The 25,629-nt window shown below is 45.8% G+C and overlaps 1 protein-coding gene across 4 annotated transcripts in view; it reads left to right on the top strand.

The window, feature by feature from the left end:
- The window catches only part of LOC128306026 (aryl hydrocarbon receptor nuclear translocator homolog), a 192,728-nt gene extending 167,399 nt beyond the window's left edge, over positions 1-25,329 (top strand). For 3 of the 4 annotated variants that reach the window (XM_053043708.1, XM_053043706.1, XM_053043709.1), the window contains 9 exons: positions 18,414-18,517; positions 20,865-21,081; positions 21,162-21,356; positions 21,564-21,860; positions 21,970-22,120; positions 22,210-22,482; positions 22,561-22,672; positions 24,348-24,480; positions 24,558-25,329. In XM_053043708.1, coding sequence (XP_052899668.1) covers positions 18,414-18,517; positions 20,865-21,081; positions 21,162-21,356; positions 21,564-21,860; positions 21,970-22,120; positions 22,210-22,482; positions 22,561-22,672; positions 24,348-24,480; positions 24,558-25,048 — 1,973 coding nt within the window. In that variant the 3' untranslated portion in view covers positions 25,049-25,329. The remainder of the gene's footprint in view (positions 1-18,413; positions 18,518-20,864; positions 21,082-21,161; positions 21,357-21,563; positions 21,861-21,969; positions 22,121-22,209; positions 22,483-22,560; positions 22,673-24,347; positions 24,481-24,557) is intronic. The other variant, XM_053043707.1, reaches the window with a different exon arrangement.
- Positions 25,330-25,629: the final 300 nt, after the last annotated feature.

Raw genomic sequence — 25,629 nt, forward strand, 5'->3', positions numbered from 1 at the left:
CCGGTCTCTCATACCCGCATGTAGATATACTGCATCCGCACACACGCCGGTCCCCTTGTACCGGAAACAAACCGATCTATCAGTCGAAAGGACGCACAAAAGAATCGTATTAAACTTTCCATTAACCAACCGATTCCATATCGTTACTTTCATCGCACGGGGACACACACACACACACACACACACACACTGACAGCAAAAAGAAAAGGAAAATTTAACACTCCTGACACTTTGACGTCCAGCAGGCGCTTTTGCTACACTCTTCCCCTGGGGTGTTTGGAGGCAGAATATCTCTTCGGGTGGCGAGTGACAGATTTTTTTGTTGTTTCCTTTCGTCTGCTCTGTGTCGTTCCACTCCATCCACCATCCGGTGATCCTGACGGGCCTACGCCCAAACGCCACAAAGCGAGTGGACCATCAATGCGACACGGGGTAAACCATAAAACACCAGACATAAACCGTATCGAAGAATTGCTGAGAAATAATTAAAATAAATCATGCCGTGAATAGCAAATGAGTGCGAGTCTGATTGTTTCCCCCTTTTGGGGAGGGAAGGAATATCTTTTTTTCTGTTATTATCTTATGCCCCTACTCGAGTGAAAACACTGACACTGAACTGGTCACCTCTTCGCCGTGCAAACCCCGTCGCTCCTTCGCGTTTGTTGTTTGGTTGGCTTTCAATTTTCACCCTTACATTGTTGTCACCACAACCGGCCACAAATGCAAATGCAGAAATGTTTTTATCTTAACCGTTGTGCCCGTCTGGCCACAAATGCACAAAATTTGCGTGAAACGCTCATAATTTATGCACACGCACACGAAGATGGGGGTGCTTGCTTTCTTTGGCTGTCAAATTCGTTATTGGAATTGCTTCATTTTTACAACCTTTACACGCGGTAATATTTTCAGTGTAATATTGTTGTGGAAAAAGATGTCTTTCAAATTTATCAAATCAAGTTGCCCGAGACTTTTTTTTTCGCTGGAGCCAAGGTCTGTGTAGGATAGAGGTCGAGTAATATAGAGCAATTTGACAAGTAGTCAAAAGTTTGTTACACGTGATTTGACGTTTGGACGCCCTTTTCCGTTCAAATGTTTTGTGTGTAGTTGTGTTGATGAATCGGGAAGGAATCTTACACGGGCGACGAAATGTCAAATGAAATCCAAAATGGCGAACCTCTATCTTGGCTATTTTACTCGACCTCTATCCTACACAGACCTTGCGCTGGAGCATTAAAACGACATAGTAGGCCATTGTCTTTCTTGTAAACGCTTGGAAGAATTATTGGTCCAAGATCTAGATGAGATTTGAACCACTACTCTATTGGTGTACTAGATCAAGCTCTAAGTCACAGGGTTATTAAGCATCTCCGACCGATAAACCCGATTTTAGCACCAAAAACACCAACAGACAGAATACGTTCGTTACAGTTTGCTTTGTAAATTTAATTTATGTTTTAGTGTTATGATTTCAACAATTCAATTTTAATACAGACAACCCCATTTACGATGGCTTTATTAACATCAGCAAACCAAATTTGTTTCAACGTATCGCAGTAACAACAACTTTTGCCAGACCATTTCTCTCATCATCTACGCCATAAATTACAAAACTACCCGTCAGACCGGCTAATGGTAGGCCTAACCGTTCCACCAAATCAATTCCCAGTCTTCGAAGGGAAAATGCGGGTGGATGTGCAGAATTTATGACTCCATAATTGGTTGCGCACCTATGAGTACCGTCGACGCGTTTTGGTTGCCTTCATCTAAGCAACCACCGCTGAGCCGCTGCCAATGGAGCCGAAAATCCCTCGAAAACGCCTGAAGACGTCTGTGCAGCTATAATTGTTTCCGCCGTACAATACGTTTGCTGCACCGTGCATCCGCATCTTTCGTACGTGTACGGCTGTACCTTCCATCTTGCCAAACCTAGGCGGCGCGGGTTTTTGAGCCACTCCACGAATGGCCGAGGCGCACACCACCCCATGGTTTGGTTCGGTGTGACGTTTATGGACTTTCGCAAACCGACCGAAGGATGGAAACTGGAAATGCATTACCTACCGCCCACCGCGTGTGGTGTGTGTGTGCCACGCTGATTGTTGTTTATTTTAAAATTTCACGCTGAATTAGGCCAATAAAATAATAGACAATTACTTTATTTCCTTTCCACCCGAGAGCAGGTCCGCAACGATCCCACCGGTTTTTATGAGCATTATATTTCACGCATTTTACGATGTGTGCACTCTCCCAACGCATCTTTCATCGTTTGCCTTCTTTTTTTTGTTCTTCTTTCCATTTCGCCAGGTAAGCATCGTCGTCAGTTGGGGGTGGAAGTCGTGGAAGAGACCCCCGCGCGTTGGTGGTGGGGGAGTGGGCTTTAAAAGCCCGCTGCAACGTTGCGCAACAGTTTGCATCTTCATTGCTGCAATTCATAACTCCGCTCTTGCGGTAAGGTAAGGCGCGTGGAATGAATGAGTAGATGATGATCGGTCGGTGATCTTGTAGTGGAGAGAGAGAAAAAAAAGGGCACACACATACAATGGCTGAGAACTTATCAATATAACACCCAGTTAACCAATCGGTTCGCGCAGATATCGTGTGCTGTTCCGTTGACACGAACGGGAAACGGTGCGCGCAGTGTGGCGTGCCGATGGGACCGCGATCCAGCTGATTCCGCATCATCGTGAGTGCATAATGAATTTTAAATTTTCGGTACCTTCATATTAGATGCGAATCGATGTTTTCTTCTTCGTCGAGCTCTGCACCCTCAAGACACACACACACACGAACTGCGCGCATCCATCCATATGCAATTGCAACGGGCATCGGTGCATAATGCAAGACGCACCGAGCAATTCATTCACTTTTTGGAGCAGCTGCAATTTTGAGCAATTCTTTTCTCAACTCGCTGCTGCCGCTGTGTTTGCTCGGCGGTGGCCAACTCGCTTGTTTACCACCGTTTTGCCATGCCCCATAATTGGCATTAATGATCAAATGCAGTGGCGGGGCTTTGTGGACAGTATCTAAAAATGTTGACCTTCACCCGTTCACGGTAATGGCCGGTTTCGGTGGTTAGCTGTTGCGAATCGAGAACCGTTTGCCAAAACCCGTCCCAAAACGTCGCCTACCCAGGTTGCCCCCATCATGCAGGTATGAACGGGTGAATAAACATTAGGACACCGTTATGGTAATCGGGTGTGTGCATGTGAGAGGCCATGCGGAAATGCACGAAAATAATAAATTGAATAATGTAATTAAAGTGTTATGAAGCCATAAAATTGAACACTCGATAAGTTTGATTAGCATATAAATTATCCACTCATGGTACGGAACTGCTGCTTGCTGCTGCGTGCTCAGTGAGCTTCTCATGGATGATGATGATGAAGAATGGCCGGCAAGAAACAGCTGAAAAAACAGCTGGAATGTGTATTTATTCATTTGAAAACTCTTCTTTATTTTATCGACTTTTTATTCAGCGTGGAATTAATTTAAAAGTTCACCGGAGAATAATAACCCTGCAAATATCTTGAAGCTTTTGAATTTTAATCATGTTTTTTTTATCTTTACTAAACAAATAAGTCTTTGATGCTTAAGGACATTTCGACACATAACCGTAATATATGGGTCACATGATTTAAATGCAAACCAATAAACTCCAAGATGTTCAATAAATTTCCACCGTTAAAACTATACCTTTGACAGCTGTCCTATATTTCGCCTCTCCCTACCATACCCCCATTTGTCACATTCGTTTGCACGAGTGACAGTTGATTTTGGCACCGCTTCAACCACACACCCACTTCCCTTCGATGGTTAAATAAATGCCCGATCAACAACCTATCCTATATTGCGCCCCGGTGGCAAACACTTTTTCGACGATTCAATTACTATGTGCGCGCTCTGCTTCCTGCTACTACAGCAGCAAGCATTAACTTGCTCTGTACAAGCATTAACTTGACGATGACAGCTCAAACAATGGTCAATTGTGAAGTGATGTCATCGCGCGTCCCCGTTTCCTTGCGTACGCGGCCAAGAAAATCACAAACGGCAACATTATATTTATGCGCCGTCCTTCTGTGTTGCGCGGCATGAAGGCAAAGTTTATTTATGCAAAATTGTGCGAAGTTCGCGAGTGAACACACACACACACACACACACAGACAGGAATTGCGGGGGTGTGGTGTACACGGTGGGATAGCATAATATGATGGTAGCATACGGAATTGGGATAGGAAAGCCAGCGTCGACAAATCATCGTTTTGCGAACACAGGTTGCGAAGAACACACGACGACGCACCCTTTTGCCCGATTCGGTGCGCAATATGTTCAATTTTTTTTCCTGCCCTTCCTTGTGATCATCATCGTTCGGAAGAGCGGCATTATATGAAGTCGATGTCAAGTATTGCTTGATTTTATTCTTTCGTTATTTTGTCCCCTTCGCGCGATATTCACCCGGCGAGAGGGCTAATCAAAATTTCGCTCTCGCTTTATTTATCTTCCCGGCAATCCCAATCATAACTCTATCAATCTTCTGTCAAGCCGGGAACTTTTCGTACAGGGTAACGGTTCGCCTGCGAAGCTGGTTACGCCATACAGGCAGCAGGCAGCAATCCAAAAGAGGACGAACACAGGCGTACGCTAGTGGCCCGGCATTTGTTTGCCGTGTCTTTTGCCCGCGCCATTCTTCTCTAACCATTTATGCTCAATTTATGCTCCGCGGCTTCTTGAAGGGTGCGCAATGTTGCGGGTTTCCCACCCCCCCCCCCCCCCCCCCCCCCCCTTCCCGTTGTTGTGTTCGGTCTTTTGCGGCTTTTGTTCACCTTCATTTTTGCTGATTTTGTTTTGTTATCGCAAACAAAAAATCCTTGCGCGCACATTTTGTCTGCCGCGAACATGCTTTCGATGACTCGTCACACGATTGACACGAGGAGGCAACCAGGGTTCATCAGTGTACTCCGATCGATTGACAAATCCCGTTTCGCCTCGCCGCGCACCTTCCTACCTTCCAGCGTTTGGTGCCTTGCGCCCCAGGAGCCTCATCATTATCAACACCATCAGTGTCACTTCTGAGGCAGAATAAAGATGTTCGTTCGCTTTTTGCATGCCAGCGCTCGGGCACACAAGGCAGCCTCCTCCTCCTGCCCGAAGACACAAACTCGGCGCAAGATCTGATTTGTTCTTACCGTCGCTTGATCCACCATTTGTCAACCATTTTTCGTCACCAGTCGCGGCGGAAGATTGACACGATGTCATCACTTTTTGCTTGGTTGATTTTTGTCAACCGCGGCCTTTCCTTCTCCCGTTGGGGACGTTGTGTCACCATACATGCCGTTTGCTTTGGGCTGCGTTTCTGTCATCAATCTTATCAGCGTGCCGTCTCTAATCCCGGCTTCTTGGCGAAAGTCTTCCCGCTTTATTGGAGTTCGTTTGCCGGGGTGAAGATGTTACGCTGGATGCAAAAATATGACATGACAGCAAGGATTTTCGGTTCCAGGTATACTTTATCGGATTACCTGGTGCCTTCATAATGATCCAACATTTTTGCCGAGGAAAAACTCTTGCCTATTCTTCGACGTTTATGATCGTTCAATTCAGTCAACCAGTGCACTAGTGTTGGGCGGATCGGATCGGATCGGATTCTGGGATTGGATCCTTCATTGGATCAATCCGGATTCGATCCCAGATCCAGATTGGAATCCCAAACAATCCTTTTCGATCCGGATCTGTTATGAGGGAAAACCGGGATCGAAATCCAAAACAAGAGTCCAGATTCGGATCCTTCAGTATCCGGATTCGTCAATACGAGAATCCGGGATCGAAATCCAAAACAAGAGTCCAGATCCCGGATCCGGATCTGTCATGATTGGAATGTGGGATTGTGGTAGGGATTGTTTTCGGATGCGGATATTTTGTGATTTATTGCCTTTTTATTCTGTTCCATGTGAACGTATTTTCTCTAAGGCAGGACAAATTTACACGGACAGAAGAAATAGGCTGCTCCCCAAAAAATGAATGAAATATTATTTCCAAAGCATAATTTAAACGAGGAACACATATAAATAATTGGATAATTTTTTTTTTTTTGATAGAATTGTGATATGCTGATAATCTGCTGATGCTGAAAAATGATAGTCTCATAAATGTTGAGAAATACTGAAATCGATACTGAAAATAATGAATTAAAAAATAAGTATTTTTAAATAATGAATAAAAATAAATAAATTTAATTTTCCTTTTTTTTTGTTTTACAATAGCTCAATTGTGAACCCACTTTTTTAATTCAAGAAAACATGTCGTATTAACATATCCACTATGCATTTTCTTTGTTTACAAAGCAAAGAGTTTTTTTGTGGTCATAAAAAAATCTAGTAGGATTCGGTTCGGATTCGGAGGATCGATCCCAAGGCGGATCCGGATCGGTCGGATCGAATCCCACATGGGAGTGATTTTTCCCATCACTACAGTGCACGGCGTGCTTATCCGGCTAGCTTGACTCATTCAGACATTCCATTTAAAGCCAAGTACACGCCCACAGGCGGTGCTATATGGGACAAACAAACACACACACACCATGTTCGGTTCTAGCAAAACTCAACCATTCCGCGTACGGTCGCGCGCGATATCACATTTCCCGTGAAATCGGCGACAATCGACACCAGGGTGGACCCGTCTCACTAACACCCCCTTCTTCATTGTCTCCCTGGTATCTCACTCGTTACGGTCTCTGTAACGCGGCAAAGGACCGTATGTTGGAATACACACGACCGGTCGCGAATGGCAGAAGATTGTGCGCACACACACAATGCAAGCATAAATAAAGATGTCAGCGTTCTGTAATTAACAATATAATAGAGATTTCGATACATGACATGAATTTCTGTGAGCACCACCACCACCACCACCCGAACACAATAATCACCCACCGAGATCCACCGGGTTTCCCTTCCGATTGCTGGAGGTGGTACGAGATCCCTCTCGTACCTCCCCTCGATTCCTGGAATTGACATCTACATACCACCTTCTCCTCCTGGTCACGGCACCAGCCACACGACCCGGTTGGGAGAGACACGCTGTGTGACAAATAAATAATTTTAATAAACCGACAACGACCGTTGTCAACTGGTCGGTTGGGCTTTGTCCATCTCCCTCGATGGAGACGCGCAAAATGGAACGGACGCGGTTGGAAGTGTGTGTGTGTGTGTGTGTGGATAACTAGTTTTGCTATGAGAGCCACCTTACAGCAAATGGCGGCCGTCGGTAGCAAAGACGACACACGAACCCCATTTGCGTTCCGCGATGGCATCGTGAGTTGAAGGAAAGAGAGGAAACCTAGAGATAGAGAGAGACGGAGGGGCCACAGTGGTGGCAATCACCAGTAACAGAAATAATCCATAAATAATCAATGTATCAATATGTATATTAGCAACGAATGGAGCATTGTTTCAATCCACCGGTTGGGTTTGTGTGGCCTCGTTGAATAGAGGTCTAATCGATACGATGAAATCTTTCGCACGGTGCTGTGGAATCGCTATTTCTCTAGCCTATGGGAATGGCCGCCCGGAGACTAATTGCACGTTGGCGCTGCAGCAGGACGATAGGGGTGGTATCGCCAATAAAGACAGGTACTTCATATTCGCCCTGGCCATGTGTCGTCGAACACCATTGTACTGCGTGCATACCGTGTCCGTTTGACCACCGTATCGGGAGCCGAAGACATGCTTCTAAAAATAAAAACAACCAAAAGGAAAAGATTCCCATCTTTTGGCCAGTCTACTAAACCAGTGAATCATGTATTCTTCTCATGAAAAACGCTTTCATTTCGACTAGCACACTTTTTGTTCGATGGCATGCTTTTTTTTGTTTTGTTGTTTTGGAGAGCGTGAGATATTGGATTCTTGTGGTCTGCTTCAAATCGATGCCATCGAAGACAAAGCGGTATATAACGGTGCTCAGTGGCCAAAAAGGGTTTTCACCTCGTCCTATTTTTTCCGTGTCTTGCCATTGCTTCAATGTACAGCAATCCTGATTGTGGCGTTGCACGATATCACCAAGAATTAATGCTTTCCCAATCGGTTATCAATTAATATCAACGAACGGAGCAATTTTTCATCGCCTTCAGATTGAACTCCCTCCTTTCGCACGTGAGTAATTCCAGAAGAGTAATTGAAAAGTACCTACGCCGTATTAATCAGAATCTGTTGTTATATTTAATGGTTTGATGCTTTACCACCATCACCACAAGAAGTACACCACTGGGTCCATTGGCTACCTTCGCCGTCAATCATATCAGACAGAAGGCCAATTATGTGTGAGAACAACAATGGTTGGTAATGTGAAGCTCCGCAAAATGATCTCCGCAATTCAACTCGATTCGAAGGTGCGGTGTCGGTTACCTCCGTTTTGGGTGGCGGACCACTTGGCGGACGCCATACACAGCTGACAGCAAAGATCTGATCCGGTATCGTTGGACGCGGATAACAAGAAGCCATGAAGCTTCCCTCGCGGCGGCTTTGATCCAACCGGTCCAAGCGGCGGTAGCTGTGATGAAGATTATGACGCCGATTATTGTCAGCGTTGGGCATTGTAGGAGGAGATAAATAAAAATGGCAGTCTTCGCCCCCGGGAGTGGCGTGTGGAAAGACACCAGACCCGCGAAGTGTCGTTAGCTCTCAACTGGCGCTGCGAATCGCTTATCAGCGACACAAGATCGCGGGGTTTGTCTTCCGACGCGTTTGTTGGCACAAGCGAAAAACGTTCTGACACATAATTTTCATTAAAAAACAATATACCATTCAAACAGAAACGGCGGCATCATATTGCCCGCGGAACAACTTTACCTCTGCCGTTGTGGCCATTTATTCGCTTGATTCATTCAACAAGATTAACTTAACTTCTTCCTCCGGTGGTGGATTCGGGTGCGTTAGTCATATTTGTTCGTTCGAAGGAACAAAACATTTAAAATGGAAACAACACCCTATCAAACCCTTTTTCTCTCACTAAGATAAAGCAACAAACTGGACTTGGTGAAGATGACTCACTTTCCGTTTTATCGTAATCAGATGCTCTCGTGCTGGTAGGTTAGTTTAAGAATTACCCATCATCCCCCTTCTCTTTGCCGGCCACTTTTATTGTAACGTGGAGGACTTCACCGAACAAGGGAAGGGAAGCGCTTTATCTTCTGGAAACAGATTAGTCAACACACCAGTTTGCATTTTAAATGAAGCGAAGGTGTGTTAAACGAAACCAACATTCCAGCCTTTCGGTTGTTCATGCTGCTTTTGTCTCGTGTCCAGTTCAGTGTGCAGTTTAAAAAAAAACGGCATAAATAAAATATTTAATCAACCGAGGAATCCCGACGAAAAAAAAAACAGTAGCAATGGAAGCACATTAATTGATCGAAAAATTAAGATCAACAAAAAAGCTTTGCAAAAGTCGATCGTGAGCAACAAAACAGGGGCAATTTGGACGTTTTCCAACCGCAGCAGAGAGTTCAACGAATTAAAATGTCGATGCCATGTAAATCGAAAAAACCTTTTTAACGAGTGAAGCAGATAAGATTGATTTTTGTTTTTTTTTTGGTGTGTGGGGTTTATTTTCATTTGCAAATGGTTGACTGGTAACTCACTGTGTTAATCGGATCTATATAGCAAAAAAAAAAAAAAAACAGAAAGCCCGAGCATCAAATTATTCAAATGTTGGCAAAATGGTGTCAATTAATTCCTTTTTGCCCCGGTCAACTGCCAATGAGCGTTGGATGAATATTTGCACACACCGCAGAGATGCACGCTGTATTTCTTTTCATCGCTTTTTTAAAATCGCATTTTTACCAATCGCAGTAGTAGAAATTCGTTCCTCCGTGGGTGCAGTGATTCTGCATCGAAATGCAAACAATAAGCAAACGGCGAATGCCCACGGGAACAGGAAGCTGCCAGAGCCGCGCGCACTGTCTGTGCCTGTGTGTGGATTTAATTATTTCTTTCCGCCTGACAGAGCTGTTGAACATTTTAACAACCTGTAAACAACGTTATTTAACCCTCCGCAATCAATTTAATCTTCCACCGGCACATTCGCTTACGCGCTCGATCTTTGACTTCTGTCGCCGTCTAAGCGTTCTGTGTTTTTTTGCTTTGTGATCATCCCCAAAGCCTTCCCGTGTTACGGACGGACGGACGTTGTTTTCTGGAGATTCTGGTGCAGACATCATTTATCAAGCGCGCCGGATCTCGCCGCAAGGACCGGCACCGGTCGCGGGGGGCGAAACAGATTTGAATTATTGGACGCAGTTGCAGTGAATTTCAAAAGGATACAAACGCGCTCTCCGGAAGACGCTTGCTCTGGTGCAAGGGTTAGGGCGTAAAATAAGCGATAAAGAAGACCGGTAAGATACGCACCCCAAACCCCCCCTCCCCGGCACACAGTCGCCCTACGCGTAGCCGATCCTACCGATCCTCCGCGATCGTTACGTTCCCGCAGTAGAAGCGCAAACGGAAAGACAGAGCAGAACTAAATCAACTAGCAGCGAACCGAAGTGTCAGCCGGGGAGTCGGCAGTACACAACAACAGTACCCTATTCCTTGGACCGGCCTACCGGTGTTGAATGCGCGCGGATGCACACAGAAGGCGTAAAACAAAGGTGAAAAGTTGTTAAACCTTTACGCTCGCCCGGTTTGGTGGTGGACGGGGGGTGAAGAAGATTCATTTAGCGATTTGGTCACGTCCCAAGCGACGAACCCCCTCCGGGGCAAGGCATGATAATCACCCCGACCCAGCACCCACGCAAGTTAAAGGCGAATGTGAGGTACAAAGTTTTGTATAAATCTTTAAAGAATTTTTCTTCCACTTCACATAAAGAGTTTGTGATATTTACCTGAAGATAAAAAGTGCTCCTTTTTGAATGAATTTGTTTCATTGAATAGGTGTGTGTGTTGACAAGCAAATAAAACGATAATTTCCAGTTCTCCATCCCTATCCCAAGAGATAAAGGGCTACACAACTACAGGGTTCGTTCGGTTATTATTTACGATAATATGAAAATTATTCAAAAGTATCACTCCCGCTAAAAAGGCGTCGTGTAAAGAGAGTGTAAGTGGAACGGAGCTATATAGTGCTCGAAAAAAACAAAACACTCACACACACACACACACTTTTTATTCCAAAGCAACCCAAAGAACTGCTTTAAAGGTGGAGGGAAACAGCTAACAAAGTAACGCTACCATAACGCGCAAAAGAAGCTCGACGATGATCGTCCCTGATTTCTTATATCGTCCCTTTCGGTTGCGTTTAAAAATTGTGTGTATTATTTTTGCTCGTTCTTTTTTTTCCCCCTCTCCGTCCATATGCTTTTCTTTTCGCTTCTTCAACTGTCCTCCGTATCAGTAGCCGCGCGGTGAAACCCTTCGGCAGCAGTAGCCGCGCGGTCGGCGCGATATCAGATTTGATTAATATTTAAATCATTCCCGCCTCACACACACGCGCACGCTTTACGGCCCTTCCGCTGCTGGTTTCTGATCTGACGGGGCTTCAGGTCCCTTTTCACCATTGCCCATGCCCTTCCTCACACCGTTAGCCTTTCCTGCTTTGTTTGATGCATTTGTCTTCGGCTGCTGTTCGGCTGCTTCGGTGAAGCTTTTAACCACACTGCTGGTTGGGGCCGTTCTTAGGACCCATCCAGGTCCTGGGGCAATGACAAAACTGTCCCAAACGCCTCGTAACCTCCCGGCTGCGGTAACAATGATTCATTGACACACGGGTACCTTTCGGGCTGCGGGTTTTTATCCGCTTTTCAGCCCGCGTTGTCCGTTCGCGGATGTCATCGCGCCTCGGGATGGTTTTTTTTTTTATTTCTATATCCGTGAACGAATGGATGAATGAATGCATTATTCATTCAAATCCGTTTTGGCTGTGATTTTTATCCATCCACCCCTTAATTCCCCCTTTCCGTCCGTCTGGCTGGAAGGGTACTTTTAGTTGCCTTTTTGTCCCTATCATTACACCGGGCGACCTAAGAATTACTCATTTCTGTTTCTTGGGTTGATTAGGGGTCGCACAGTAACAAATCAACCATACACACACACCGGTCGGTCACACCGAAACACGATGACGGGCTCCTGCTAAGTATCACTCTTCCAGGGCTACTTACACTACCCCTACAGCACACCACGCTCTGGCGCTTCCTTGACGTCAAAACGAACACGGTTTGATGACGCGGGATAAACCCTCAGGCAATAGTCGGATGTGGTTACACATTGGTGTGGCATTGTTGAGAGCACCGGGCGCAAAGCACCCCGCAAGGCCAGTTATAACTATAGCTCCGTCATCGCACCATCTCAGCAGCACCCCTCTCCCGGGAAGCTCTCGCCTTTATCGGTGAGCTACGATCGATAATTTCTATTTCACGTATGAAATCACCACCGGTCAGCGAAAACACACCAATGCAATGGGAAAACGAAACGTAGTGGGGGAAAAAAAAGAGAAACAATTTAGATTCGATAGGATTTCCCAGGATTGTTGTCGTAGGGGGGAGGCAAAAGGAAAACAGTGGCAAAAAGGAACCTCAAAAGAGATCAGTATAATGGATTTCCTTTCCTGCTACATTTTCATTCCATCCTTACCGTTCTGCCACCGGTGGTGGTTTCCGTTCCATATCAACCCTGTCGAACCACAGTAAGAAATGGACGAAGAACCAAAAAAGCGGAACTCTTCACCCATCGGACAAAAAAAGGGGAGAAAAAAGCGTAAGAAAATCAAAGCGGCCCCCAGTATCCGTATCCGGTTTCGGATGCGGAAACCATCCTTCCTAGTCGTTGGTGCTATAGGTGCCTCGCATCATCATCATCATATCGTCCTTCTTCGTCTCTTTTTCATCCCAATATAGACCGATCTCGACCGATGGCATGTAAGCCACTCCGGGGTAGAAAGATTATTGATTGAGATGAGGGAAAAAGTTTTGAAATGTAATTACCACCGGTGGGTAGTTTCCGCAACGTCTCCACCACCGGGGGTTTCGGTTTTTTGCTTCATTCTGGTCCTTTTCTTCCCTGTTCCATGCTAGATTTTCCACCTTTTCCACCAATTTTGGCTACTCCAAAACGTGGCGTGGGATTGATGTGCTTTTTTTTGTTCGTTGCTCCTCTTCTTTTTGTTGATTTCGCCCTCTCTCCCGCTCGTGTTTCAGGGGGTGTGTTTTTTTCTTCTTTCGGTATCTCTTCATCAGGTTCAAAGTTCGCTTTTGCTCCCCGAGCCCGAGGGAGTGTGTTCCGACGATCGGATCGAACGAAAGATGATGATGATGATGCTGAGCAAAGTTGGACGCAATCCAATGATTATTCCCCGTGCCACATTGATGAAGTTCCTTGAAGGAGTTTTTTTTTTATGTTTGCTTTGTGCGTACTCCCTGTTTTCCTGTCTATGATGTTGCTTATTAGTTGCTACGTTTGTGTTTTTCGTGCTAAGCTATGTGTCAATAGGAAAAAAAAAAGGTCAAACAAACTGTGGTGGGTTTTTATTTTTTGTTGATTTTTACCTCTTAATTGATTTAAAACCTATTAGTTTTTCCCGTTGTTTTTAGTTGGAAAAACGTCCATTAAATAGATGCAATTACATTCGCGCCGATTATTTAACGAAAAATGGAAGAAAACACTGCCTAATTATGGCTTTACAGCTCGGTTTCCCCTCGTGTCCAGGGAGCCAGATAACAAACCAGATTATTATAAGCCTTCGATCATCATTTTACGCTCCGGTCACGCAACACACATTCAAAAGCTTTTAAAACCCATGTACCAGCTAACCTTCCCGTTGGTTTTAGGGGTAAACATTTCCTTAAACTGATTGCACCTATAAATGCAATCGATCTGGCTGCGATTAGATAGCACCTGTATGCACATATGACAGGCCGGCTGGTGGTCGGGCCACAGACACGCACACACTCACAGAGACGTAGAGAGCTCACCAGCTGAAAGCTGAAATACTGGCTGTGTTATCCTAGTTGATTGCTCCATTCGAATCCTTCTCCTTCTGTACCCCGTCACAACAAACTAACGCTTTGACCACACAGTTGACCGGTCGGGTTGCCCGGTTTGGGTAAATACAGAAAAGATTTTATCAGCGGAACACTTCGTGTGGTGACAGCAAATGACTGTCATCATTGAAAAATGTGTCCTCCCATTCCGCCCTACAGGGAAGGAACTGGACATATAGCGGGTTTGCCCTTTTGTGTGTGTTTTTTTTTTGTTTCTCCTACTTGCTGCGCCTGCTGCTGTCACCGAGAAGCACTATCAATTTTCCAAACTGCAACACCACCACGGTTCGGTCCGGTGGCAGTGAGGACAAAAAACATGCCAGAACCATTTACTCTCCGTACAGAGACACACACACACATGCACAACCACTACCAAAACAGATAAGTGCCCCCGGGACAGAACGGGAAACGGCATGATTTAACCTGACAGCTCTCACCGGCGGGGGTGGTTGTGGGTGGGCCACAAGTGAACATAACATTTCATACTACTGATACCGCCAAATGACCGAATAAGTAAAAACAAACACAGCACACACGCCATCACACACAATTCCGCAAGCTGGCGGCGGCGGCGGCGGCTAGTGAAGGAGTGCAGCGAGTAGTAGCGCTCAGTGGACAACAGTGACAACCAAATGCACTTATTTTCGCTTCTCTGCTGTACCTTCTCTGCCGTCAGTTTTTGTTGCTTTTCCTTCTGGAATTTCTTTATAGAAACACTTTTTTTCCAGGGCTTTTCCTTTTTTTTTTGGTGTGTGTGTGTGTGTGTTTGGTTAGTAGTGTCCAGCGGATGTGGAGACTATAATTATGCAGATAAACCCGCTCTCTCCTTAGCCGCAACAGCTACAGGAAAAAAACCTCCACAACAACACTGACCTTCCAAACTCGAGCTCTCTCCCTAGTGAAGGGAATAAAAAGAACTAATGTTTTGTTTGTTCTCTCCCCCCCGGCACAGTTGGGGGACGACGGGTGGGGAACATAGTTTGCATAGAGGAGACCCATGAGTACATACGGACACTACTATGGGGCGGGTACGGACCCCACAACGGGCAGTGGGTGTTCGGTTGTAATGCGCCATTCAAACAGGGTCAACAGTAACGGTGTTGTGTGCTATAGAGTGGAAAAAACTACGCCTCATAATGTTAAAATGATATTAAAACTATGTAAACAGTTGCTGTCCGGTCGGTAGCGCGCCTGGCGGCTCAATTCTCCAAGGATGTGTGTAATGGAAAACAACGCAGAGCAAAATAACGATCCAATTTTTCCCGCTGGGAGAACACACAGCGACGACGAAAAGGGCCGTTGTGGTTTAATTTAGAAAGGCTGTATGTAATCATTCATCGTTGTTTTCCTCTCCTTCTAGTCGCAATGCAATGCAGCAGAAATGAATTTATTTGTCGTTTTCGTCCAAAGTTTGTGATGGGTTGTTTTTTTTTGTTTGTTCCCGTGCGCGACAGTGTTGTGTTGCATATGTAATTGCAATCATTTCAAATGCAGTCATTTGACGCTGCTGTGTAGTGTGCACACACCGGCAGTATACCGGGGTCTAGTCGGGGTGAAAAGATCATGGCCGACAACAATTTCTTGCTGGATCTATAGAAATACCAAAGCAACAAGAGGAAGAGATCGTTGCTACTCGTACGGCAATACCTTAGGGGGTAGTGTATGCATTAAATAGAAATGGACTAGAAGACTAAATATGATTTTTTTTGAATGAATCAAACATTCCTTCACTCCTTCGTCAATCCTTTAAGACGACTAATGCATATGTGATCTGCTGCCAGCTTATCAGAACCTTAGGTGAGGCCGACAACAAAATAAAGATTTGTTTAATGGTCTTCATGATCGACTTCTTCGTTTGTTTTGACCTCCAAATAATAGGGAAACGGTGAAATTTTTTTCTAAAATAGTTCTTTCAGATATATCATCTCAGGGACATTAAAGGGGTTTGACAGTTTCTGCTATATTTATGTGTTCATTAGTCCATCTCCGTCAGTAATCTCTTATCAAACCCAGTTCCGATCATGATCCTTCTGAAGATACTTCTTGATGCAGGCATGGTCAAATATGCGTAAAAAAAAATGCCCGAATGTCCTTTCCGCCTGACCTCCGAATGTCAAAGAAACATCTTCAAGAACATTGTTTGTTAGGCATTAATGCTTACCTGTTTAGTGATGGACACGGTCCTCATTTCAATCAGATGATTCTTTTGTAGTAGATTGAGTTCTATATCAAGACCACGGTACCGCATCAATATCACTAACCACACTTATAGGATGCCAATCCTAACAATGTATTTCCTAACAATATCTATTTTGTCCAGATATTTTTGCAACGTTCAGTTAGAGGCTCCGCAATTCCGCGGTAACGATGAGATCCCTGTTGCTTTTGATCTTCATCTTCATGCTTCTGTTGCAGGTTAAGATCTTGTCTGCTATCAGGGATGCAGAAAGTGGTTTCTGTCTTATGATCTGGAATTTCGTCAGACGTGAGAATGTACTCTGAACACGCTATATACCGCTGACACTTGTACTTTTTCGTACTCCAGAGCGGAACTTGATTGTGCATGCAACACAAATATTACTGTTACTGCTTTCCAGCCTAATTCAATCAATTTAACTGCCGATATTTTAGCCTCTTTTACACACATGTCTTGACGATAATTCACGCCTCACAAAGACCTTTAATGGACGTCTTTCCGGCTTGGGGCTATGATCTGCAATTTCATGTTTATATGCACTTTGAAAATCATATCTTCCCATCCATTCGCAAGCACACATTAAATGCTGCCTTTCCGGAGGAAAAGAAGAACATTTTCATCTTGCCGTTTGGAAATCAATTCCATTCTCCAGTGCTCATGCGAACAACATACGTCGCATCCCACCCTTGCCGGAGATGCGCCACAAATGAAGGCAAACGGATATATCAGAAATCGTAATGTGCATTTAAAGATGGTACGATTCAGCTCAATCACCCCACTATAGAATGAACAGCAGCAGCAGCCGTAGCCTTCGGGGACACATTGTCGCTTTAAAATGCTTGAATAATAATGCTTCGTTAAGGAGCCCGGCAGAACGCACCGATCGTTAGACGACATTCGATCGATTTTCTCTGTTTGCGTGGACTGCGGCACAGTTGCGCGCGCCCCAAGTGCGAATGATAGCGTAATTCCAGCAAACGCGATTCATTTATGGTCCGACTACGACTTGGCTGGCGCTTGGTGGCCAGAAGAAAAATCGTTTTCTTCTCCGTTGCTTTTCCCATCCCATCGCGGCCCATAAAAGGGAGAGAGAAATGTCCTTTGTTGTGTATTGTGCCATTTTACATTTTCTACGACCCTTGAAAAGACCTCCGAAGAAAATCATCTCCAATTATCACACCCACCCACACGCCACGCCAGAACTCTCACGCCATATTACTTTGGTCCTTCTGAAACTGTCACGACGGCCCAACAGAAAGGCAAATTCTCTTCCCTTTAACGATAGTCCAAGACGGTTTGCCTTAGTATATGAGTGTGTGTGTATGTGTCCCACTCGCCTCCCCGCTTGAAACAGTCGTATTTATTTTTTATTGTTATTTTTATACTGTTATGCAAATTAAAATTGAAGAAAATGCTAAACGTCATTTACTTTTACAACTTGTTGTATCTTCGCTTGTTGGGCCCCCGTCCCGTTCTCCATTTCGCTCACCGCGCGATAGGAATTCTTGTTTAATTTTTAAACACTCGCTACTGGGTGGGGACAGTCGAAACAAAAAGAAAAAACGCAAAAGGAAAATTTTAACCCCTTTTTTGTGTTACCGCGACCGTTTCGGCATGAAAAAAAATTGTGGGACCACTGTCCTCAGGAAAATGAAAACAACTCCTTTTTCCTTTCATTACGAATAGTGTTACTGGTTGGTTACGCATTGTTTACTTTAGAGGGCTTTTTTATTTGCCTTCCGGTTTAGCTTATCTGGTCCCCTTGCCTACCTATACCACCCTACCACCCCTATTCCTCGTTTTTGGGATGGTGGGTTCCATCCCATTTGGTTAACATCTTCTTCGCGGGCCCATTATACGGCCAGCGGGGCGAGGCAGGATGGGGAGTTTGAACTGTTTTGATTCGCTTTAAATATGTAACGATTATTACATACCACACACACACACACCATCCGAAAGGCCTTTCGGGTTCCGTTTCCGATGACCCGAAACACGATGCTTAATACGTACACAATTAGACGCGTATATTTGCATACCAAATGGCGGCGCGATGGTCATTTCGCCTATCATCAAACGCGCCACTTTAAAGCGGTGTGTGTGTGGATCTCTCTAATGGAGAGGCGGAAAAGGATTTCTTCACCCCGTTTTGCTTGAATCTGTTTGCTAATGTATATTTTGCTTGTTTTATCTTTTTACTTTTAGGAACCGGCAATACCAACACGGATGGGTCGTACAAACCATCCTTTCTAACCGATCAGGAGCTGAAGCATCTGATACTGGAAGCCGCAGATGGATTTCTGTTTGTGGTAAGTGTACATTTCTTAGTTTCTTTTCAGCCCCAAAGCTTTAATTAAACACGACACATTGGAGCGAACAAACAAAGCAACAGATCCTTTTATGCTATTATAGCCGTTAGAGGGGTAACAAAAAGTAAATTATTACATTAGGCTAATTAGAGTGCACTGCCATTCTGCTTAAAACAGGCAACAAGACAATGAACGAGTTCTTTTGTTGCAATGGAAAGGTAGCTTTAAATCTAACCCCACAATAGGTGCCAATCGAAGGGAAAAGCTTCCTCTAAGAGAAACGAAAGTGTCTGAAAGTGTTCCTTTTTCATTGACGATCGAGTACAACATTAAATGCAGTTTGCAGTTAGGCAGAGAACAGAACCAGCCCCAGCAGTCGGATAGAAGTGGACAGCTGGGATTGCCTCGAACCCAGAGAAAGAGTTGTGGCGGCAGTAGTGTGTATCTTTTTTATGTTGATCGTGCGAATTGCATACTAATTACCGTTTCGCCGTCCATCTGCAAACCACCCGAGTCTGGTGTGCTGCTCTAGAAAATTGCGACAGAATTTTACTACTCTCCTAAAAGGACGGTGTTTGTGAAGCTGTTCCCGCGTAGGATGCAGTCCACCTTCTATACCCGGCTATAGGGTTTTAATAGAATGTTTAATGGAAAGAGATCGAGCGGGGGGTTGCTAAAAGGGGTGGTTGGTCGGAAAATGTGTTTAAATTGCAAAACATTCCAACAAACCCACCGGTGCACACAAAATGTGGCAAAATGTCATGGCAATTCCCTCTGTTAATGAATAAAAAGAACACTGTTTTGTTGCGTAAATTCCTTATTATAAACTTGCAATGTTTTGGATTAAAATTATTTTAAATAAATAGCAGGAAATATGTTTCTAAACTTTAAAGCTTATATTGGAACACATTATAGCCGCTCACGAAGAGGAGGGCTCGTTGCGGGAAACCTTCATCATTTCCTTCATCAATGCGATGATAACGATGAACCTGTTGGGTTGTAAAATTATTCAAAATTTCTCATTAACATTCGCTCCCCGAATCGGGGGGAATAAATATTGGAAATTAAAATTCATCCAAAAACTTATCAATGACTTCCCGGACGCGTTTCCTGATGAACGCTTCCGAGGGCTAGTTGCTGCTGCTGATGCCAATAATCCAACGGCCAGACAAATGGGGGAAGAAGAGAAGCGAAGTAGAGTGGAGACTGTAATGCTAAGAATTTCCATCCCAAAACCGTCACCTCCTCACCTCGGCGTAGAACGAAAGCAGCCGGCAGAGGAGATGCATGAAGTCGGCCAGAATAACCGTCGGTAACACGGAACTCTAGGATGCTTGCGCCGCCGAGGTGTAAAAGAGGAATGCAAATTTGCGTTCAATACATATCAGTAGGATAATTTATTTATTTCATCCCCCGTGCTCGTGCTTCGGTCGTTGTCAGAAGAAGCACATTCCCTGGGAGTTGTCCTCTTTTTTCTGTTTTACTCTTGCACTCCACTTTTATCCTCCACACCCCAACGCCACTCTCGGATAAACACAACTTTGTGTCCGAGGTGCCGATAATTCCATTCCAGCGGTGCAAACACTTGGTCCAGGGCCTACACTTCCAGCGCTATGTCCCAACTGCAACTGAAGGCATCCCAGGCACAGTTCGGCCCCAAAAGTTTGCCCTCTCACGGCAAAGCGGGCAGGCCCCCCCCCCCCCCCCCCCCCCAGTTTCCACTCCGTTCACTCACTGCTCCACCACTGGAGGAAGAACTCCACCGGCCGACGGGCATGTGGAAGCGCGCTGAACTGAAGAAATGCAAAATATCCCAACCCACGGCGCGCGTTCCATCGGTTCCGACGCTTGCCCCCCTCCCCCCGTCCACATGCCCCTCCATGCTCACCATCCTTCATTTGTTTCCGTGGGCGTAAAATCGGTGGCTGGAATTGATAATTTCGCCACGCACGCACTACATTGATTAATGTATTATTTATTCGCGAATGATCCTTTGCGAACGGGCAAGTTCCAGCAGGAAGGAAAGCGAAATCAATGAAGCTGTTTTGAAGCAGCGAGGAGCCACCGCCGAGACCCCGAGATCCTTGTGCGCCCAACCCAAAAACAATGCTAAAGAGTGCGCGTTTTTGTAAAGTCTTAATTAATGCACCTTTGCCGAGAGAGAGAGAGTGAGGGCGAGAGCTTTTCCATTCGGGGCCAATTTGTTTGCAGCCGACTTTATAAATTACTTCATACAAAAGCGTGTACTTTTAATGAAACAGTGTTTTTTAGTGTGCCGGTGCCGTCTTTCCGTAACATAAAATGAAAGCGCTAAAGGTGTGTTTTATTTTGTTTTGTTTTTCCCCAGGCGGGCTGTGATACAGGACGCATCATTTACGTGTCCGATTCGGTGACGCCGGTGCTGAACTACTCCCAGAACGAATGGTACAGCGGGAGCCTTTTCGACCACATCCATCCGGACGATATTGAGAAGGTGCGCGAACAGCTCTCGACCCAGGAACCGGTCAACAGTGGACGGATACTGGACCTCAAAACCGGCACAGTCAAGAAGGAAGGCCATCAATGTGAGTATCCGGGCTCTATTTCCTTTGTAAGCAAATCTAAATGATTGTTTTCTCTCTCTCTCTCTCTCCCTTTCCAACAGCATCGATGAGATTATGTATGGGTTCGAGACGGGGGTTTATCTGTCGGATGCGAATCGGACCACTGACGCCCGAATCGATGGCACTCGGGCATCTGAATCGGCTACGAAGGAAAAACTCACTCGGCCCGTCAACCGACGGTCACAACTACGCGGTAATGCACTGCACAGGGTACATAAAGAACTGGCCACCGACCGGTAAGTATTAACAAGCAAGCAAACAATGGGGGAGCGGGGGAGCGGCCAATTCAAGTTCCAAATGTTTATTCCGTTTTGCTATCCAGCGGTTGTGCCAACAACAGCCTCTGGTACAAAACGATTTCGATTCACACATTAAATCACAAACACACACACACAATTGGAATGCTCCCGGAGACTGTTAATTATGATCCGCCGCAAATTCAGATATGTTTCCAGGTGTAACGATCGATCGGGGGCAGGACGATGAGCTGCACAACACGCACTGCTGTCTGGTGGCGATCGCACGGCTACAGATCACCTCCTCCACCACGGCGAACGATCTGAACTCGAACAATCCGAACGAGTTTATCTCGCGCCACGCCATGTGCGGCAAGTTCACGTTCGTCGACCAGCGGGTGATCGGGGTGCTCGGGTATCAGCCGGTCGATCTGCTCAACAAAAGCTGTTACGATTTCTTCCACCCGGACGACATTGCTCATATGAAGGAAAACTTTGATCAAGGTAATGGGGAGAGGGGCGTTTTTGTTTTCTCCGGTCTTCCGGTTTGTAATGATTTGTCGCCGTGCGTTAGCTAATGTGAACATTTCTTCTTGTTTGATTCCTTGTGCAGTGCTAAAGCAAAAGGGCCAAATGTTCTCCGTCATGTACCGGTTCCGGGCGAAGAACAAGGAGTGGGTTTGGATGAGAACGCAGGCGTACGCCTTCCTCAATCCGTACACGGACGACATCGAGTACGTCGTGTGTACGAACAGCTCAGCAAAGTAGGTGTCGTTGCCACCATGCAAAAGGGAAGCCTTGAGCGTGTACAAGAGCAAACCTAGTAACGTTCGATTTTTCTTCTCCTTCCAAGGGCACTCCATTCGTCCCACGACACGGTAACGGCACCGGAGCAAACGGATACACCGGTCGCGTCCTACCCGGCACCCGGGCTGGATTATACGCTGCCCGGTCGAAGGGATACGACACCGTCGAGCAATATCTACAATCCTCACAATCTGATTTCACACTTGCCATCGCAGCCGCAGACAGCAGCGCAGGCGGCCGCCGCTAGCAGTATTCAACGACCGGAAAGCGCACACAATGCCGTGCAGTACAGCTACAATCCGACCCCATCGCCAATACAGTGAGTAAATGTGATAGTAGCACACGACAAGAGACCGACTAATTGAGAGTGTTTTGTTTCTACGCGTCACTTTTCCAGGTACGGTTCACCGGGAACTCCTAGCGGTGGTGCGACGGGAACGTTGGGGCATATTCCCAAAACTAACAATACCTCGCCAACGCCGGCAGCCACTGCGTGGACCCTGCGACAGGTATGCATCGGAAACTTATTTACTTGTTGACAGTTTAGCGATCTTGAGCTACTGCAAGTGTTTCTAAAACTAGTTACGATAGAGCCCCGTAATTGTGGCTTGTTTAGCATCACACCATCACAGTTTCGGCACACGATGGTAACAGGTGGTCTCATAATTGTTTGGTCTAACACATTTATCGCGCTAGAAGATTTTTATCCATATCATATTTCGTTTGTACCAACCTTCAAAGGAATTCTGTCCAAATTTGACAGCACTCGGGCCACAACCTAATGAGCTAGAGCATTTTGTGTGACGCAACTTTTGTGCTTTGAGTAATCATGGAAAAGAAGGAATTTCGCGTGATGATAAAATATAAGTTTTTGAAGGGGAAACATATAGTTAAAGCCAAAAATTGGCTTGATGAAGAGTCTTTGGACACTGCTCTACCAAAACCAACCATCAGATATTGGTATGCTAAATTTAAACGTAGTGAAATGAGCACTGATGACGGTGTATACAGTGGTCGCCCAAAAGAGGTAGTTACAGGCGAAAACATTAAAAACTCCACAAAATCATCAATTGTGAAGTTGATCGAGATAGGTGACACCCTAAAGATGACATATCATTCACGAGTATTTGGATATGAGAAAGCCCTGTGCAAAATGGCTGCAACGTGAACTCACATTTGACCGAAAACAACAACGAGTTGATGATTCGGAGCAGAGTTTGGAGCTGTTTAAGCGAAATAAATCCGAGTTTTTGCGTCAGTATGTTACCATGGATGAGTGTTGGCTTCTCCACTTCACTCCAAAGTCCAATAGACAGTCATTCGAGTGGACTGGACGCGATGAACTTGCTCCAAAGCGGGGGAAAACGCAACAATCAGCTGGCAAGGTTATGGCGTCAATTTTTTTGGGATTTGCGAGGAATAATCTTAATAATCTATCTTGAGAAAGGAAAAACCATTAACAGCGACTATTACATCAAATTTTTGGAGCGATTGAAGGACGAAATCGCAAAAAACGACCGCATTTGAAGAAAAAAAAGTTTTGTTTCGTCAAGAAAACGCACCGTGCCACAAACCAGTGAAAACAATGGCAAAAATTAATGAATTAGGCTACGAATTGCTTCGCCACCCACCGTATTTCGTAGATCTGGCTTTCAGTGACTAATTCCTATTCTTAGATCCCAAAAAGATGTCCTCTGAGAAGAAATTTTCGTCGGATAAAGAGGTGTTCGCCGAAAGGCATTTTTTGAGGCAAAGGACAAATACTACTACAAAAAGGGTATCGAAAAATTTAAAGTCCGCTAAAATCGGTGTATCGCCCTTGAAGGGACGTATGATGAATACAAAAAAATAATTTGGCCAAAAAAAAGTGTTTTACTGTCATAGGCCAAACAATTATCAGCCCACCTGTTATTTATTGTGCTCTGTGCAGGGAGAATGTTTAAAAAAGCTTTACCAATAAAGTAGTCTGACCATCGACCAACTGTCCAACTTTGACATCCACTGATATATCTGAATCTTTACTTGAGATGTTGCTTCACAAGCGAATAGACCTCTTTAAAGCTGGACAGATTTCACATCTACCTCTGAATGTTCCCTTTTCAACATCAAAATCAGAAATATATTGTCACAACACCCAGACATTTTGTGAAAAATAGTAACGTATGTGCTTTAATCTTCCTACAGCCACAACCCGTCACCGAAGGTTACCAGTACAGTGAACTAAGTCCGAACCGGTCACCGACCGGACCAACCTACACCCAGCTAAACGCATCTCGTCAAACGTCCACCTTCACACCATCGTCGCAAGCCGGACCGGGTAAGTTCGCACTAGCTCTTCCCACAGCTAACTGCTTTCCCAACGCCAGCAACTAATCCGCCATCCTCCTCCCCTAGGTATCTGGAGCGGATGGCAATCGCACCATCACGGAACCGGCCCGGAACCGATGCAAACGGGTGGATCCGGTGGTACGACCAACGGTCCCGGTTCGTCGCACACCTCCGTCGGGCTAGCGCAAGAAATGGCCACCGATAATGCGCAGCAGCACATGCAACAGCAGCAACAGCAACATCCAGCCCTCCACGGCACTGGGGGCGGTGGCGGAGGTAGTGGTGCTGGAACTGGGGGCGGTGGTGGTGGTGCACCACATCATGTGCCACCCCATCCGCAACACCCGCACGCCCATCATCCGGTGCAGCATCCGCACCATCCGCACCACCACCATCATCACCATCCAGGACAGATCCATCCCGGGCATCATCCGGTCGTGGGGCAACATCCCGGCCAGGGCCACGAGCTAACCGACATGCTGCAGATGCTCGACCAGAGCGGGACCACCTCGTTCGAGGACCTTAACATCCACATGTTCAACACACCGTTCGAATGAAACCTGCTCTATTACGGTGGCTACAATAGCTACAACAATAACAGCAACAACAATTCCACACCAGGAGTTGAGCCCACTACCCAGGGCAGCTACTCCATCGGTACGTCGTCCGCTTCCTCCTATTCGTCCACCATCTGCGCTTCCACCGCTTCCAACAACAGCAGCAACTCCGCCACAACGTCCGCCTCCGTCATGGCGGTGGCAGCAGCAGCTGCCGCAGCCGCAGCGGCCATATCATCAACCGCACCTTCCTTCCCGATGCTACCGACGGCGGCAGTGGCCGGTGGTGGTCGTGACGAACCGATGGCACTAGGCGAACCGGCCGGTAGCAGCTTCAATGCGCTCGGGTACGGCATGATGGTGCATGAACATATGTAAATAGCGATACAGAAGCAAACCTCCCGTTTGAAAGGATCACGCGATCAGGATTTGTATGACAGCGAAAGGAGCAAACCAACCACACCACCAAAACCAAAACGCAGATCACCAGCAAAGAATGTTAGCGGGATCGTACGCATCGATCACACACCCCGTGAAAACGAGATCGAGAATTGTATAGTATCTGCCTTTCTTTTGCGATT

Source organism: Anopheles moucheti, chromosome 3 (genome assembly GCF_943734755.1).
Source record: "Anopheles moucheti chromosome 3, idAnoMoucSN_F20_07, whole genome shotgun sequence".
Lineage (NCBI taxonomy): Eukaryota > Metazoa > Arthropoda > Insecta > Diptera > Culicidae > Anopheles > Anopheles moucheti.